At 34.9% G+C, this 13553-nt stretch overlaps 1 protein-coding gene across 1 annotated transcript in view; it reads left to right on the forward strand.

The window, feature by feature from the left end:
• The first annotated feature begins 2145 nt into the window (after positions 1-2145).
• LOC136030407 (uncharacterized) overlaps positions 2146-13553 on the forward strand; it is a 51618-nt gene continuing 40210 nt past the window's right edge. Inside the window, exons 1-2 of the mRNA XM_065709364.1 lie at positions 2146-2504; positions 12267-12472. Coding sequence (XP_065565436.1) covers positions 2213-2504; positions 12267-12472 — 498 coding nt within the window. The 5' untranslated portion in view covers positions 2146-2212. The remainder of the gene's footprint in view (positions 2505-12266; positions 12473-13553) is intronic.

A 13553-nucleotide genomic window follows, 5' to 3' on the forward strand; every position in this document is an offset into this window, starting at 1 on the left:
TATACAGACCGGGACACCGGGATACAAATGACGACCGGGACACAGGGAATATAAATGACGACCGGGACACAGGGACACAACTACAATGGGGACGCCGGGGGGCACAGGGGGATATAAATGACGACCGGGACACCGGGACACAAGGAATATAAATGACGCCCGGGACACTCAAAGAGAAATCACAGACTGGAACACCGGGACACAAATGACGACCGGGACACAGGGAATATAAATGACGACCGGGACACAGGGACATAACTACAAAGGGGACGCCGGGGTGCACAGGGGGATATATAAATGACGATGGCGACTCAGGGAATGGTCGATTAGCAATCACCATCAACAAAGCTCAAGGGCAATCATTAGAATCATGAGGTATAGATCTGAATACGGATTGTTTTCCCATGGACCATTATATGTTGCATGTTCAAGAGTCGGTAAACCTGACAATCTATTTATATGTACAGACAATGGGACAGCAAAGAATGTTGTATATTCGCAAGTTTTACGTAGTTAAAAACATATATATATATATATATATATATATATATATATATATATATATATATATATATATATATATATATATATATATATATATATATATATATATATATATATATATATATATATATATCTATATTCACAGGTGGGACATAGGGACACAACTACAATGGCGCGTAACTAATATGGCGCGTAACTACTTACACGCGCGGGGGGGCACCACCAACTAGGTGTTGGGGTGGCGCGAAGCGCCACCCCAACAGCTAGTACTAATATAAAAAGTAAAATATAAAAAGGAATATAAAAGTATTACTACAAAAAGTATTTAGGATAATATTTATTTTGTACAATTTTATCAAGATCCAGGCCTAATGACTGAAATCCAAAAATCGTGGAAAGAACCCCAAGGGGTGGTAGTTCTGGTAGATCACTGTTCTACAAGAGAAAAAGTTCATTTTAGATCTAGCTTAACACTATGGTGTCAAGTCTCGAGTATCCGTGTATGCAAGCATAAAAATTTTTCAGAGGTAGGGGAACACAAATATGAATAAAACAAGCAGAAATTGATTTTTCGTATCGCAAATTTATTATTTTACTGGAAAATAACAAAAAAATTTAGGTCTAGAGGGTAGGGGTGGGGTAGGGATCCCAAGGCACCAATCCTGCACGTAGGCCTGAAAGACAATTTTTTTTTTCGTTTTAGATTTGACGGTGAAAAAATGGACATACTTGGAATTTGACCCACGTGTTCAGAATAGTCCCGAAGTTATTTCTGAAATTTTTCTTAAACTCAAAATAACCAATTTGACCTTACAATAAGACTTTTAATTAATTGTTATATTTTGCCTCGATAGCTTCTTCGAATACCATCTGGCAAAGAGACTGACTTAAACTTTTTCTGGGGGAATACTAATTTTCTTAGGGATACTAAATAATTTTATTTTGCTCTTAATTTTTTTTATATTTTAATTATAATGCTAGAAATTGCTTGTGAAGCCTGAAATACGAGCATTTCTGAGCATATCATTATATCTGGTATATCTGCAAAAACTGATAAAAAAATTCATTCAGTATTTTAATTTTCCTTGGTCGAAAATAGTACTACCCCGATATTATCGCTCAGAGTTCAAAATAACTAAGTTTACAATTCAAACAATACAAAAAACTTATTTTTCAACCTGACTTCTCCGGTTAAAAAATTCTTCCAGAATTTATTTTAGTAAGTCAACACTCCCGAAAATTTTTATTGACTTCAGAGAAAGCAAGAAAGGTGATCAATCACAGAAGCAATAAATAATGATCTTCAAACTTTAATATGTAAAACCTAAGTGACTTTTTTATTCATGCTGACTTCACTATTGTGAGTGAATTTTGTTTTATAGAGTGGAGTTATATCTAGAGTTAGACTAGTATTATTATTTTGAACACATCTTTTTGGCATTTTTTACTTTCTGCAAATAAACGTATAAACTGGTTTTATGCAATATAATCATCACATCCGAGAAAACAAAGTTCAAAAATAATTGTAATCGACCCTCTTCGAGATCAAACATATCTGATAAGGAAATTGTAGAGTCAATATCAGCTCTATCTATACAACCAGATAAAACCGTTTAATAGTAAAGGCCCTATTCACCTGCACCTAGTCTTATCTGAAAATTAAACTAAATACAACTACGCATTTTTATGTAGTATATGCTAAGCAAAAATGAACTATAAGTGGCAAATGTTTTGTTCTGGGATTATAAATTTTATTATATCTGCATTTGTGATATGTCCCCTCGTAGTGTCATTTTGGATTGGAGCATGGACATTGGCGGATCTCCTGATATTCTCTTTTGATTTACACAAAAGTGCTTTAGTTTCGAGTTTAATTGGAATTGTGATTCCTTTTTTGTTTACGGTTTATAGAGATGACCTGCAAAGAACTATAGCAGGAAACGGTAGAAAATGGGTTTTCTGGATTTTTTCGAGGATTTATTATCTCGTATTTGCTGTTGGTAACGTCATTTTCACTATTAACCAGAAACTTTATTTTTGTTTGTATAAAAAAAAGCCTAAAAAACTTTAGAAAATTCTTCAAATGAACTCTTTCTTACCCATTTTTATTTTTCTTATTTTTTATTTTTAGTACTAATAACTCTTTTCTTCGAGTAAGAATATTCTTGGTTTTTGAAGAACATTATCTTCATGTGCTACTGTTTTTCAAGGTGAAAAAATAAATCCATAAGCATACATCGTCCTTTGAGGGCAACAATGAAGAAACATGTTTAATAAAAAGTACCTGTAAAACAGCTTCATCGACCCTGTACCCCAAGTTGGATCCATCGCCCCAAGGACGTTGCTCTATCAAAATTAGTTTTTCTTTATATCCTCAAGTGTCAACAACTACAAGAAGCATAATTGGTCTAGGCGTTCCCCCGGAAAATTCCTCCCCCACCCCGTGGAAAATTCTAACCCCTTGAAAACTACCCTTGGATAATCCCCCCCCCCTTTATAGTTTCAGATGTTCATTAGAAGGGAAATAGAAAGTTATACTCGCCTGTTTAAGTCAAAAGCAATACTATAAGGTCGCTTATAGTACTAAATAAAAAAAAAACAACAACTGTTTTAACTGAGAGTAAGGAGTAACATTAAAACGTAAAACAAACAGAAATTATTCTGTACATGAAAGGGGCTGTCCCCTCCTCAACGCCTCACTCTTTACGCTAAAGTTTGACTTATTGTTCTAACTCTACTTTTTACATCAAAAAAATTTTTGCGTAAAGAGCAAGGTGTTCAGGAGGGGACAGCCCCTTTCATATAGGAATTAATTTCTGTTCATATTAATTTCTAGTGTCGCTCCTTACTTTCAGTAAAAATTTTTTTTTATTTAATTTCTGAACGTTTTTCAACTAATACAGGTTCGAAATTGGCTCAGCGTACCTGAAAAATTAAAACAATTGTATATTAAATTTTGTTAGATTTATTCCTTATGTGAAGGGTTGCCCCCTCCTCAATACATTGCTCTTTGCGATAAAGCTGTTAGTACTTTTAAAAAAGCTTCCTAATTTAATTAAAAAGCCCACATGTTTCAGAAGACGCTGTTAAAAAAATTGGATAAACAGTCACACTTTAGCGTAAAGAGCAAGGTATTGAGGAGGGGGCAACCCTTCATAAATGGAATAATTTATGATCGTTTTTTAAATAATGCTGGTAAACCTGGCTCATTCTCTATGAAATATACTCCTCCCCCTTACGAAAAACTCCGCCGTGGAAACTTCATCCAACTTAAAGTTACCCCCCGTCAAATTCCCTACAGACATTTCCGTCCTCGCTGAGAACCCCCTCCCTGTAAAATTGCTCGCGGACGATTTAGTCTCAAAAATTCTCCTTAACATTTTTATTTCAATAAGACTTAGTCTCTAATTGGTTTCTTGATCACAATAGTAATGGCCCTTTTGGTGGAAATTACTTCTCGGAAATGAAAACACGCGAAAAAGCCCCTTGATATTTCCCCCAGGACATCTCCACATAAAAAATTTGGCAAAGAGAATGTAAGACACCTAAAAAGAACTTCACATAGGAATTCTATCAAATCTCTCCAGTGTAGCATCTCCCCTGGAATATTCAACCCCAGAAATAGCCCTCCCAAAGGAAGATTGTCCCTATAGAAATCCACCCCAATTACCCCCCTCCCCCGAAAAAATATCTGTATACTTCCCAATGACAAACATTATACGCAAATAATGGCAAATTTCATAACTTACAGGCCTCTCCCAACGGAATATGAGGGATTATTTTACACTTAAAGATAATAATTATCTGTTCTTTCAACAATATTGAACAAAATAGCTATCTCAAAATTTTGATCAGAAAACCTTGGGAAAAAATGGGTGTGGAAGGGGGCATAATTGCCCTCCAATTTTTGGTCACTTAAAAAGGGCACTAGAACTTTTAATTTCTGTTCGAAAGTACCTTCTTCCGATCTCTAGGACGATTATTTCAATACAATCACCCCTGAAAACAACAACAGATAAATATGCATCCGTGATCTGTCTTCTGGCAAAAATAGCAAAATTCCACATTTTTTCAGATAGGAGCTTGACGCTCTTACAGCATGGTTCTCTGGTCTCTGGTACCTAGAATCTGATTGTGCGATTTTTTAAAGATTCCTTTATTTTCAGGTGGTTTCCACCCTATTTTAGAAATCAAACAAATTTTCTCAGGCTGGTAACTTTCGATGGTAACACTGAACTTGATGCATCTTATATATTTAGAATCTGCCTAACAAGCTGATTTTTTTTATGTATCTATTGATGTTAAATTTTTTTTTTGAGTTTCGGTTACTATTGAGCCGAGCCACTCCTTACTTACAATTCGTTACCACGAATTGTTTGAAAGAGCCGTAAGGATTCAATGAACTGTTACTTGTTCAAAAAGGGGTGGTTATACGAACTTCGGAGGGAGGCACATTAAACTGAAAATTAAAAGTTCAAGGAACCTTTTTAAGAGTCAAAAGTGATTAGGGTGGGGGGGGGGGGCAATATGCAACCACCCGCAACATTTTCACACAAAGGTTTCCGATCAAAATTTTGAGATGCCTATTCTGTTCAAAATAGTCCAAAGGTCAAACAACCATGTTTCCAGGTTTGACAACCTCCCTTCCAGCCCCCAAGGCAAGGAATGCAATCTATACAAGTTGTTCGTTGTCACAATGCAAAATTTTTATGGGAAGGGTTGTCGTATAAACTTTTGAGGTGGCTCATTTAATTATAAATCAAAAGTTCCAGTACCCTTGTAAGATTCAAAAGTGATCAACCTCCCCTTCTGCGGCCTTTTTCATCCAAATGCATCCAATCAAAATTTTGAGACAGCAGTTTTATTCAAAGTATTCCAAAGATAAAATAAGTATGCCTCCGGGTCGACCCCCCCCCCATTCACACAACCCCTGGTACAAGGGATGCAAACTATACAAGGTGCTCATTGTTAATATACGAAGTTTTCATTTATCAAGAAAGGAGGGTAATTTCGGTCATGGATCTCTAAAAAAAGCTTAGCGCATTAAGGCAAAACTTTAAGGAAACGTTGAAAGGGATGGCAAAAGCAGTCAACATACACTTTGCCCTTGTTTGTTGCAAAAATGGAATATCATCAATATCTAACGACTGGGCTGATGGTATTAGGTTGAAAATTTCAATGTATGTTAAGGGGAAGTAGAAGACATTATGGAGAGTAATAAGCCCCCCTCCTTACTCTTTTTATGTGGCTCTCTCCCAAACAGTGGGACAAGATTGAAATTGTCGTTTTGTTCCAACAAGTCAAAAGGTCTAATAGTTAGGGGGACAGATGCCTTAAGCACTACAATTTAACACCAAAAAATCCTCCCCTTCTTGCCCTTTTTATGAGGCTCCTCTCCCTAACAAAGGCCAAACTATCGAACTTGTCATTTTGTTCTAACAAATCAATTGTCTAATAATTAGGGAGGGGGCAGATATCCTAACTGTATTTTGCATTTTCTCTCTGGCTGCTTAATTTTGCGCATGGCGGGGTCATCCAAGAGGGAGGGACAGAACTGTATTTTCGTACAACCTACTGTTGGATATACGGTCGGTCAGCCGGCTACCCAGAACAATCCTTAGGCAATTTCTCCGGAAAATATCTAGCCAATCTTCATCCGCTTTTCGGAGCGCACATGCTTCAGAACCATATTTAGCCACTGTCCTCACTGCAGCTTCCAATATTCTAATCTTTGTTTGTAGACTTATCTTCATCTCAATTGAACATAAAGCTTCTTTAAAGCTCCTCTCATTTGAACATAAAGCTTTTTCACTAATATTCCTAGCTGCGTTCCTAATTTTCTTCCCTAAGACACCATCAGCAATTTCACAATGCTATTGCATCAATCTTCTACTTCGTCAAACTTTAAAATCTCCAGTTTAGTATTCAACTGTCCCTGGAAAGTTTCTCTCAAATCCTCATCTTGGAGCCTACCAACATTACAACTTAGCGGCAGGTAGTTACTCTACCAAAATTTCAACTTGGTTAGTCCTAGACTAACCATAGAAACCATAGAATTTGCGATTGCTATATGTCACTTGGTTAATACCAAGTGTCATAAAAAGACAAATATATTTACAAAGGAAAGTTCTCAAGCTGCTTGGCTCCGTATATTTTTAAATTATGGTTTACTGATTTTTCACCACACGTGTTTTTTTCCTTTTTTTTTAATTTGGTAGCCGTTACTACCAAACACAGTACAGTTGAACATGGGGTCTTTTCAAACAGTTCGTGGTAACGACTGTAGTAAGGAGCGACCCGGCTCAATAGTAACCTAAACTCTAAAAAATGGAATTTTGATACCAATAGTTACATCAAAAGAATTGCATTTTAATGCTGATTTTAAATATATAAGTTTGATCAAGATCAGTTACACCCATCAAAAATTACGAGCCTAAGAAAATTTTCCCATTTAAAAAATAGGGGGAAACACCTCCTAAAAGTCATACAATCTTAACAAAAATCACACCATCAGATTCAGCGTATCAGAGAACCTAATTGTAGAAGTTTCATAGCCCCTATCTACAAAAATTTGGAATTTTTTATTTTTTGCCAGAAGACAGATCACGGATGCGTGTTTATTTGTTTTTTTTTGCTTTTTGTTTCCCAGGGGTTATCGTATCGACTGAGTGGTCTTATAATGTCGCGAGGGGGCTCATTCCAACGTAAATTAAAAGTTCTAGTGCTCTTTTTAAGTAATCAAAAAAATTGGAAGGCACCTAGGCCCCCTCCCACGCTCATTTTTTCCCAAAAGTCACCAGATCAAAATTATGAGATAGCCATTTTATTCACCATAGTCGAAAAACCTAACAACTATGTCTTTAGGGACGACTTACTCCCCCACAGTCCCCGTGGGAGGGGCTGCAAGTTACAAACTTTGACCTGTGTTTACATATAGTAATGGTTACTGGCAAGTGTACAGACGTCTTCAGGGGGAATTTTTTTGTTTAGGGGAAGATTTGAGGGGGGGGGGTACGTGGGGGGATATTTCTATGAAGAAACTTGTCATGGGGGAAGAGAATATCAATGAAGAAATTCATTATGCATCTATGCATGATTTTCTAGCATTATTTGAAAAAACAATGAAAAAATAAATATGAAAAGTTTTTTTTACTGAAAGTAAGGAGCAGCATTAAAACTTAGAACGAACAAAAATTATTACGCATATGAGGGGCTTACCTCCTCATTATACATCACTCTTTACGCTAAAGTATTTTTAGCAATTTCAACTATTTATTCTATGGCCTTGGTGATTCAGAGCTCATTCTTAAGGAATTGGTACAAAATTTAAGCTTTAGGGTAAAGAGCGAGGTATCGACGAGGGTTGAACCCCCTCATACATGCAATAAAAACTACGAATATAGAAGTTTGTTACGTAAATTAATCTGTAAGTTACGTGTTTTTTTTTACCAATGAACACGTTTGTAAAAAATTAAAAGTTGTAGTTAGTAATCAAACTTTTTAAGTAATCAAAAAATTGGAGGGAAACTAGGCCTTCTCCCTCGCTCCTTTTTCTCAAAATCTTCCGATTAATTGCAATTAATTAATATGCAAATTTCTTTTTGATTATTTATGTGCGGAGAGCCAAGATCAAAACATACATTAATTCAAAAACGTCCAGAAATTAAATTAAAAAAAATAAGTTTTTTTAAATGAAAGTAAGTAAAGTTTAAGCTTAAGTAAAGTTTAAGTAAAGTGAAAGGAAGTTTGAGTCTCTCTTAACTCTATTTTTAAAACAGTAAGAAACTTTAGCGTAAAGAGCGGGGCGTTGAGGAGGAAAAGCCCCTTTCATATATGGAGTAATTTCTGTTCGTTTTAAGTTTTAATGCTGCTCCTTACTTTCATTTAAGAAGACTTGTGTTTTTTATTTAATTTATTGAAAACTATAGATTTTTTTTTACAATAAGATTTATTGTCGTAGTGTAAGGTTCTATTTAGCCAATCCAAACACTCAGGTTTAAATTTTATCCTCTCTAGTACTTCAAGAAGTCATTGTTTCTTATTTGGATTAAATAAAAAGAAAATTTTATTCAACTGAAAATATGAAGCAACCTTGAAACTTAAAACAAACAGGGATTATTCTGTGTCACTGTTGTGTGTGAGGGGTACTACTGTTTCCTCAGCCCTCACTCTTTATGTTAAAGTCTTCGATTTCATTAAAAATACTTCACATTTAATATGAGAAGTTATTGTTCTTGTGTTTGAACATACCTTGCATTTAAGTAGTCTTTCCTCAGGAATCAGGACGAAAGGTTGAATTTAGCGCAAATAGGAAAGGCTGAGGATAGGGCAGTCTTCTTCATATACAGAATAATTACTTTTCTTTTTAAATTGAATGTTGCACCTTACTTCCATTTGAAAAAAACTTGTTATTTCTTTTAATTCTGACCGTTTTTCAATTCATGCTGCAAAATACCTCCCCTCGTTTCTATGTATCATTTCTCCCAAGGAATTCTCCCGGAGACTGTCTTCCCCAGAAAGATTCTCCCCATGGAAAATCCCATCTTTACCACATAAAATTACCCCAAAATTTTTTTTTTATATATTTCCCAATAACAAATATTGTATGCCAACAATGTGCGTAAATTGCCATAACTTATAGGTCTTCCTTCAGAAACTGTGATGGGTCATATCTTCACTAAAATGAAAGTTATTGGACCTTTCAACTATGGTGAAAGTTATGGTTAAAATGGCTATTTTAAAATTTTGGTCAGATGTGTTTGGGGGAAAATGAACGTGGGATGGGGGCTAAGCGCTCTCCGGTTTCTATGGTCATTGAAAAGGGACGTTAGAACTTTTGATTTCCATTCCAATAAGGTCTTTTACGATCTTCTAAAGCCCTTGGTTTGATATAATCATCACTGGGGAATAAAACTGAAAAAAAAACCAATAAGCACGCATTCTCCCGTCAAAAATTATAAATTCTCCGTTTTTATAGATATGAGCTTAAATCCACTTAAACAGGACTGTCTGATAAGCTGAGTCTGATTTATAATTTGTGTTATGATTACTTGACTTTTTTGGGTAATCCCTCTTTTTTATGAAAATCAGAAACACTTTCTGAGGATCTTGGCCTTTGATGGGTAACATTAAACCTGATGAATTATATATTATTTGAATCAGCATAAAAACTAATTTCTTTAATGAATCGTTTGTTGTCAAAATTATGTTTTTTAGAGTTTCGGGTACTATTGGGCAGAGTCACTCCTTAAACACAGCTCGAACTTTTACCAAGAACTTTTTGGTAATGGGCGAGAATCTATCGAATAAAAGATTCAATTAAAAGGCTAATAATGGGGGCTTAATTAATTATTTGATAAAAACAATATCGACAGCTTATATTGAAAACATGAAATTTGTCTTTGGTCGCGTGATTTGTTACGAAAGTGTCGGTGCTTGCGACCTTGGCTAGGAAAAGAAACCGGCTTCGTTCAAAACTGAAACATAGGTTTAAAAAGTCAATATAGAAGTTTTCAGACATTCTGAAATTATTGATACAATTTTATCAGCTACTGGCACCAGAAATTGTTAGTCAAATTGGTTCTAATGGAAAATTAAAAATCTATAATGAAAAAAACTGTTTTATATAGAAAAACTCAAATTGTACGTTTAACAAAGTAGAAAAAATTGGTTCCGTGGAATGTTACAAAAAAAATCAGAATACAGCACATTTCGTAACAACAATTGAAGGAAATTTTAGCAAAAATCTTAGGAAAAACAATTAAGTTAACCAGTTTTGTGCTGAAATTTAGATATTTTAGACATTTCTCTATTTTAGATTATTAGTTTAAACTTTTAGGGCTTGAATAAAAGTAATGAAAAAAAGATGGAAAGCCAGCACCCCCTGTTCCAAAAATCTTAGGAAAAACAATTAAGTTAACCAGTTTTGTGCTGAAATTTAGATATTTTAGACATTTCCCTATTTTAGATTATTAGTTTAAACTTTTAGGGCTTGAATAAAAGTAATGAAAAAAAGATAGAAAGCCAGCACCCCCTGTTCCAAAAATCTTAGGAAAAACAATTAAGTTATCCATTTTTTCTGCTGAAAATTAGATGTTAAGTTATTATTTTAAATCTACATCATTTGAAAGTGTGAAGTCTTTTATTATTATTATTATTATTATTATTATTATTATTATTATTATTATTATTATTATTATTATTAAACGGAGCAGAATTATTTGTTTGAAGTTCAGAAAAAACAATCGCCACAGATGTTCTTGCATGCCTGCTAGGAACACGCTACAAATAAGCACAAAGGAAGTGTTGTTCAAGTGATTCGGTAGCTTCGGAGGTTCCCTGTGGTGCTTCTTGCTCTGATCAAAAATGTTGCCGTCAGTCCATATTATTTTAATCTTCTTGGGTTGCTTTTTTGGGAGGATGAACCAACGCTGAGGCTCAAAAAAATTCTTTTAAGGTACCGAATCCTCTTAAAGTATAAAACTGGAGCTAAGGAAAACTAGGTCAGAATTGGATTTTATTTCATTATTAATTTATCAATTTTATATATGATAACATTAACTTTCTTTATCTGACGGACACTTACACTGATTGAACCCGTCAAATAGACTGCCCGCCTGAACGGAGCGATAAGTGTCTGAGTAGCTGCGTTCTCGGGCAGACAAAGAATATTTATTAGACACCATGACTCAACACATCATGATTCTTGCAAAAAAAAAACAACAAAAAACACACACACACACACTAAAAACACTATTCTTAGAACTTGTCCACCCCAGAAAAGCTTTATTAAACCTTTCCACATAATAAATCTTTTATGAGCCTAAATAGAGTAGTTATTAGGAGTATTTTTTTCTTATTTTTCAATGAACTATTAATTCTATTAGCAAATAAAATTAAACCGTTATTCGTCATAACGCAGGCAATTAAATTGTTGGCTTTATTTGTAATTGAGTTTGGATTAGTGGTAATCTTTACAAAAGGCAAAAAGCGGCAAAGCTTTAATCTTCAAACAAAACAAGCCGGTCATGTTTGAGGATTGATTAAAGTATTTAAAAACACTGAACTATGTAAAGTTACAATTTCTTGCACTCTACTCTCGGCAAAAGATTCCTTAAACGACGTAGTCTCTGAAGTAGAATCTTTAGAGATACTTTACGATGTATTTTGTTTTTTTTTGTTTGGGGGGGGGTCTGTGCTGCAGTGTAGTTTAGCTTTTATTTTTGGTTCCTCCTGTTAGTATCTGTTAAAGACTTATTCAAACAGAAAACTCATCAAATACATCAATTTATGCAACTTTACCGTCTAGTATGATCAACCTCGAATGAAATGTCGTTGTTGTTGCCCCTAGGTACTTTCCAGAAAACATGCTAGCTGTTTTAAAAGAAAACTCGGCAGAGTGATTTTGGTCAGGAAGAATGAAATTAGATTGAAATTAGCTCATCCTAAATGCAGCACAGTAAACGGTTCTTGCAATAATTTCAAAGGTTTGACAATGTCAGTTACAATCCATTGCCATGGTAGCGGCAATATATCTTATAATCACTTATGAATGGTTTAATGCTAGCAGATCGGAAATAATCCTAAAAAGAGGGTTAAATTCATAAATTCTAAATTCTTAAGCAAGTTATAAATAACTTGCTTAATCAAGCGAATTTTTTCATTGTAAATTATGTTACAGGCAACATCACTTTTGAAATTGCAGAGAATAAAATAAGCTACTCATCAAATTATCAGATCTAATAAAAGCTGCCTATTTACAGCATCAGTTCTACATTGGCGTGGACTGTGGATATTGCTAGACTTTTACATGGGATTCAACTATATCTCAGCATTATCTTCAATTTTAATTGGATTGGTCCTTCTAATTCCTTTGAGATGTCTGCGGAACGCTGTTTCATCACCACTTTCTGTTGCGAGTGATGGGAGAGAAGATTCATTTGCTTTCCCAACCATGTTTGACATTAAGGTAGGTCTATAAATCATCAATTTTCGTGTTACCCGCAAAGCATCATTCAAAATATCATAATATTAACTTAAATTCAAGCATGATCTGCAGTATTTCAAATTTACTCTTTGTATCACCACTTATCGAGCAACAAAGATAACATAAAGCTTTTTCTGATCCCCTGAAGAAGGCAATGTTTGGAATATGCCCATGAAAAACGGCATTGCTCTAGCCTGCATATTCATCTGGGACCGTCACCCAGAGGTGAGAATCTGAAGAGTATTTTCTATTCAGTTACTTGCTTTATGTGAAACGTTTTTGGGTTGGGATAGTCTTCTCTCGTTCTATAGTTTTCCAGGATATTGTTCAGAATCCAAAAACCGTTCACGAATAGGCAGAGGCGACCTGGCGCTTCTAGTAAGGGACTCTCTACAGTATAAGGTGCGTGATGATCTTGAGTTTTGGCTAGAGGGTGAGTTTGAAAATTTTTCCATTGAAGTTGGATTCGAAGAAAAGAATTTTTTATTTTGTATTATTTATAGACCACCGACTGCTATGTTTGATCGTTTTATAGCTGGTTTTGATGATTTAATGGTGAATATAAGAAATTCAGGTTTGGAATTTGTGATAATGGGTGATCTTAATTATGATTTGAAAATACTAGTTGTTATGAATCTTGATTTTTTCAATTTTAATGTCATCTCACGATCTATACCCTGTGGTCACACTTCCTACGAGTATCACCGAGCATTTTGCGACCTTGACTGACAAAATATTTGTTTCGTCACGTCAAGTAGCAACTGCATGCGCAGAATTTATGAATTCACCTCTCTCTGATCACCTGACAGTCCTAGCTAGATTAGAACTTCGCATAAAAAAACAAGCACTGAAGCGTAATATACAGATCCGAGATCCGAATCCAGCCAACATTAAAATGTTTTCAGAAGAGCTAGGTGCTGTAAATTGGGAGAGTAGCCCATCTTTAATAAGATGGGTTAAAAGTTCAACATGAGTTAAAAGTCCATCTTTTAAAAGTTCAACACCACGCTACTAGGTCCTTATGACCCGACATACCCACTGAAAAGTGTGAAAATAAGAAAAA

Source organism: Artemia franciscana, chromosome 8, assembly GCF_032884065.1.
Source record: "Artemia franciscana chromosome 8, ASM3288406v1, whole genome shotgun sequence".
Classification (NCBI taxonomy): Eukaryota; Metazoa; Arthropoda; class Branchiopoda; order Anostraca; family Artemiidae; genus Artemia; species Artemia franciscana.